Source organism: Echinococcus granulosus (assembly GCF_000524195.1).
Source record: "Echinococcus granulosus chromosome Unknown EG_S00311, whole genome shotgun sequence".
NCBI classification, from domain to species: domain Eukaryota; kingdom Metazoa; phylum Platyhelminthes; class Cestoda; order Cyclophyllidea; family Taeniidae; genus Echinococcus; species Echinococcus granulosus.
Genome location: NW_020170691.1, coordinates 7,928 through 12,142, shown reverse-complemented (window position 1 = coordinate 12,142; position 4,215 = coordinate 7,928). Strand labels below are relative to the sequence as shown.

The window sequence follows — 4,215 nt, the reverse complement described above, 5'->3', positions numbered from 1 at the left end:
TGATATCGGCAGAAGATCCAAAAATTAATGTTGCGTTTACGCATATAAAATCTGTTGGTAGAATTGCACATTTAGGTAAAACTGTTTCTGGGGACCATACAAAATAGTTTAGCATTTAGTCATTAAACCTTTATTAATTCGTTTCGATTGGATTAAAATATTTTTACAAAGTGCATATATTTGCTATGAGTTCAGTCATATTAGTTTTTACAATGTTCCAGACAATTTAAACTCATTTTTCACATCTATCTGCATCGTGACCTTTCTGGTGCTCAATTCGCATCCTGTTTGAAATTGCCCCGATGTCAGGTACACGTGGTTGTGAATGATTTGATATTTTGATATTTCAATATACTATGACATGCATTCACATTTAACTCTGTAAATGACCTCATTTATGCAAGTATGCTCAAATGACTCTAAGTGCTTCCAAAACAGCTAAAGAGGTCATCAGAGCAGACTTATGCGCATATCCAGCCGGTTTAAAATATCTCAGTCATTTCGGAAATGTCACATCCTCCATTGGTCCATGAGGCATTCAGTACAAGCTAACGGTCACCAATGGCACCCGTATCTAAATAATATTGCTATAAATCAGGCATTTCTAATTCATAATTCTAGCCAAAACAAAAGCATGGGAAGATTGTGCTTCTAAAATACGTGAGTATTTCCTTAAAACGCTCTTGAACATCTAGACACCTAGGCTACCGGCCAGTCAGGACCAACTAAGGCCATGGTTAAATCGGCGTACAATCATAGTTGTTTGGTTCATAATTATTGTTTATTGAGTTAAAAACATCACCGAGCTCCTTAAGTGCCTAATTGTTAAGCACATAAAAAGATTAAATTCACTAGGAGATGTTAAGCCTTGCATGCAACAAAACCCACTAACCCCTATACATTAAAGCAATTAAAGTTTTGCCCTATACATTAGTTTTATAGATAGCTAAAGCGATTGCGTTGATAAAACACTTCAACCCCTTTAATGTGGAGATGTCACGCAAACTCTAATTCCTTTAGTGCCCAGACCAATCAAATACGTGCATCAAAAAGAGGGCGTTAACACTAACTGCTTTTATAAATTGCACAAAGCATCGCACCTTCTTATTTTCGGGGGATTTCCCTGCAAAAATGATATTCCTTTTCGTCTTTCTGACCATTTTGCCGACCTTCGATATCTACAGTGTAGGAAATGGGGAGCTATCAGATGCTCGCAATGGTCTCACCATCTACACTCTCACCTCTGACCGAGTCTGTACGCCCGAGATGATGCTCTACAACTTCACCCACAGTGTTGCTGCAGCTGTACGCTACGCGCGCTCACTGTTGCCAGTGGAGAGTGACACATACTTCGTCGCTAGTCTAGAGCACCGATGTGTACCTGGCTGCTCGATGCAAGAGGCATCGAGGGCAGGGACGTTATATGAAGTTCTGCAAAATTTACAGGTTGGTTGTGGTAGACCTCAAGATCCCTGCATGTGGTATTGTTATTTATATTCAGGTAACCTGGCAAACCTGTGTTAATAGACCACCGAATCCTCCTGTGTTATCACACTTAATATGGCAGTGCATTAGAATGGCGCCTACTGGTATAGCCTTATACGTGATTGCAAAAATGCATTGAGTTTATTTTTTAGGAAGTATTTGTTCACAGGAAAAAAATTGCATGGTGTCCACCACATTTATTCATAACTTCTCCTTATAGCACTTGGAGAAACAACGTTTTAATAACAAGTGGACTGGAAATGTAGAAGAGACAGCACTCATTTTACCGCCCCTCACTTTAGCCCTCCTTTCAGTGCAAATTATTTTAGTTGTCAATTTTCCAAATGCACTGAAAGCATGATTTCGTGCGCTGTCTTGTGAGATCAAGATTAGAAAATCCTCCTCCCTGGTTAGCCACATTTGATGTTTGTTCTTTTACTTATGACAGTGTAGTGTTTCGTGCAGAAGGCACACTTTTTGAAACAGAGCAATGCCATGTGCGTCTGCTTAGCGAACGGTTAAACCTGAAGGTAATTACCCATCAAATATCAATAGATCAGTCAGTATTCAATCGGGGGCAAATGAGCTACTTTGATCATGTATCAAAATGATTTGATTGTCTTCGAAGCCGTATGTTTGTCAATTTCTCAAGCATGACAAGTGGCATGTGAAAAGGTATTTAGCGCATATTCTTTGAGGTTTTTGCAAGTTGACTTTTGCCTCCCATTTAATGCATCTGTGTACAGTAAACAAACTGTCGCAAAATCACTTACGTAAAGTGCTTTACAGATGGCCAATTCCATGCCGCCCATATTCGCCTTTCCTGTTACTCCAATTATGTATCGTTATTGACACACAATCCCTTGCGATCAGGAAGGTGTAGTCCACCTTAACGTCAACGTAATGAGGCAAAGAAATCACTTACTTCTCGACGGTGCATTACGGTAAAAGTACGTGTATATGCCACTACTTCTCCAATCGTCAAACAGGAGATATGATGAGAATCGCTTTTCAGTTTTACCTGTGGAAAGAGGTTTGAGTGTGTACCATTAAAACAAACAAGTACAGAAAAAATAGGAAGTGAACAAGAAGTCGGTGTGAAGGTAAACGTTAGAATTCACAACTAAGTTTATCACTGCATCATTAATTTAATGCAAATTAATCCATGTTACGTGATAAAAGTATTGTGACCATTTACGTATTCTTGGCGAGATCTTATAAGTTGAAACATAAAATTGGCACAAGATTTAGCAATTTCGACCACTTTGTTTGCACTAAATTTGTTACAATTATTTCTTTGATTGACTTTTGCCCTCGAGTTTGCTAGATAAAGTAATAGAGGCACACGTCATTGCGATCAAAGTAGAGAAAATAAAAAGAATTGCTTTTGCATAAAATCTTCGACAAAGTGTATTTCAAGCACAATGAAATAAAGTTTTCTGATATTCTAGAAAATCGCATCAAAGTCTGCGGGATTCAGTGTATTACTAGGACCTTCATTAGCTAGTGATTGCAATTTAGTGAACGAGTGGATTAACCTCGGAGACCCCAATAATAAGCCAAGAGTTCAACTCTACCAGATTTCCTACTACTGTCAAATATTTTCATCCTCCTCCGTCTTTATCGACCGCCTTGCCGACACCGTTTGCGATTCACTTGCTCCACCCATCGCTGCGGTCTCCGTCGCAGTTCAACGCAAGACCATTCTGCAAGGCATTCTCGTCTATCTCCTCAATAGTGGTTGGAAACACATTGCACTGTTCTACGATATGCTAGCCACCGACCTTGGTATTCCTGAGACGTTGAATTCAATTGCATTAACGATTCCTCTCTCACGAAAAAGAGAAAAAGTGCTTCAACTGCTGACCAGTGTCAGTATTAAATCGACTACAAACTTTACGAATCTAGTAAAGCCACTGGAAGATCAAATAGAAGGTTGACCTTCATTTTTGTTTCCTTGAGCGGATTGTTTCACATATTTACTTACTACAACTTCCTCTTTAGCTGCATTGATACTAGCAAGGCCATCACTAGCGGTGAAATTCGTAGTTGGCATCCAGAACTTGACCAGAATTAAACAAGGGAAGATAGCACTCATTCAGGTGGATCCCATGGATATGTTCACTTACGATGCCTTGCGTGGATGGGGATCGCAGCTGTCTGAAATTAGACCCACATTAGCTGCTGGTCGTTCGCTCATCATTGTAACCGCACTGCCCAAGGGCACTACATACGATAAGGATTCAATAATATATAAGGAGGTATTCCACACCACTTCGCCCTCATTTCACATTTAATCCACACAGAGTGACAATCTCATATTGATATTGTTGACTGTGACACCAACACGGCTAAAGCTTTAAGTGCACCCGCTAAAGCTGATAATTCACTGGGATGTTATCCTAATCAGCAAATACCTACATGTAGAGGAACTAAATACTTGCCAGAACTCAAGCTGTGGAGGAGCGACCCCTTGAAAATCCCAGTCTTAAAAAAGAAGGGGTGAAGCTTTTGTTTAAATTATTGAATTCAACCTTGAGTTTCTAAAATTGCTACTTACTTCCCTTTAATTTGATACCCAGTATTTATCTGTAGGAGAAACAAAAGTCATAAATGCTATCTCCTTTAGCGGTTTCACTTTACTGCAGTTTGGGTTGTACCAGTAAGGTCCCAAGCATAAATGGGAAATTTTTGCGGTTTTGAGGATGAAAAGTCTCTTAATCCACAAAA

At 39.4% G+C, this 4,215-nt stretch overlaps 1 protein-coding gene across 1 annotated transcript; it reads left to right on the top strand. All coding sequences in view use genetic code 11, as the record gives it.

Moving 5' to 3' along the window:
- Window positions 1-1,131: 1,131 nt before the first annotated feature.
- EGR_10957 (hypothetical protein) lies at window positions 1,132-3,425 on the top strand (the record flags this gene model as incomplete). Its single annotated transcript, XM_024500206.1, has 2 exons — window positions 1,132-1,446; window positions 2,937-3,425. 2 exons carry the CDS (start codon window positions 1,132-1,134, stop codon window positions 3,423-3,425), a joined length of 804 nt encoding a protein of 267 aa, XP_024345381.1.
- Between the last annotated feature and the right edge of the window lie 790 nt (window positions 3,426-4,215).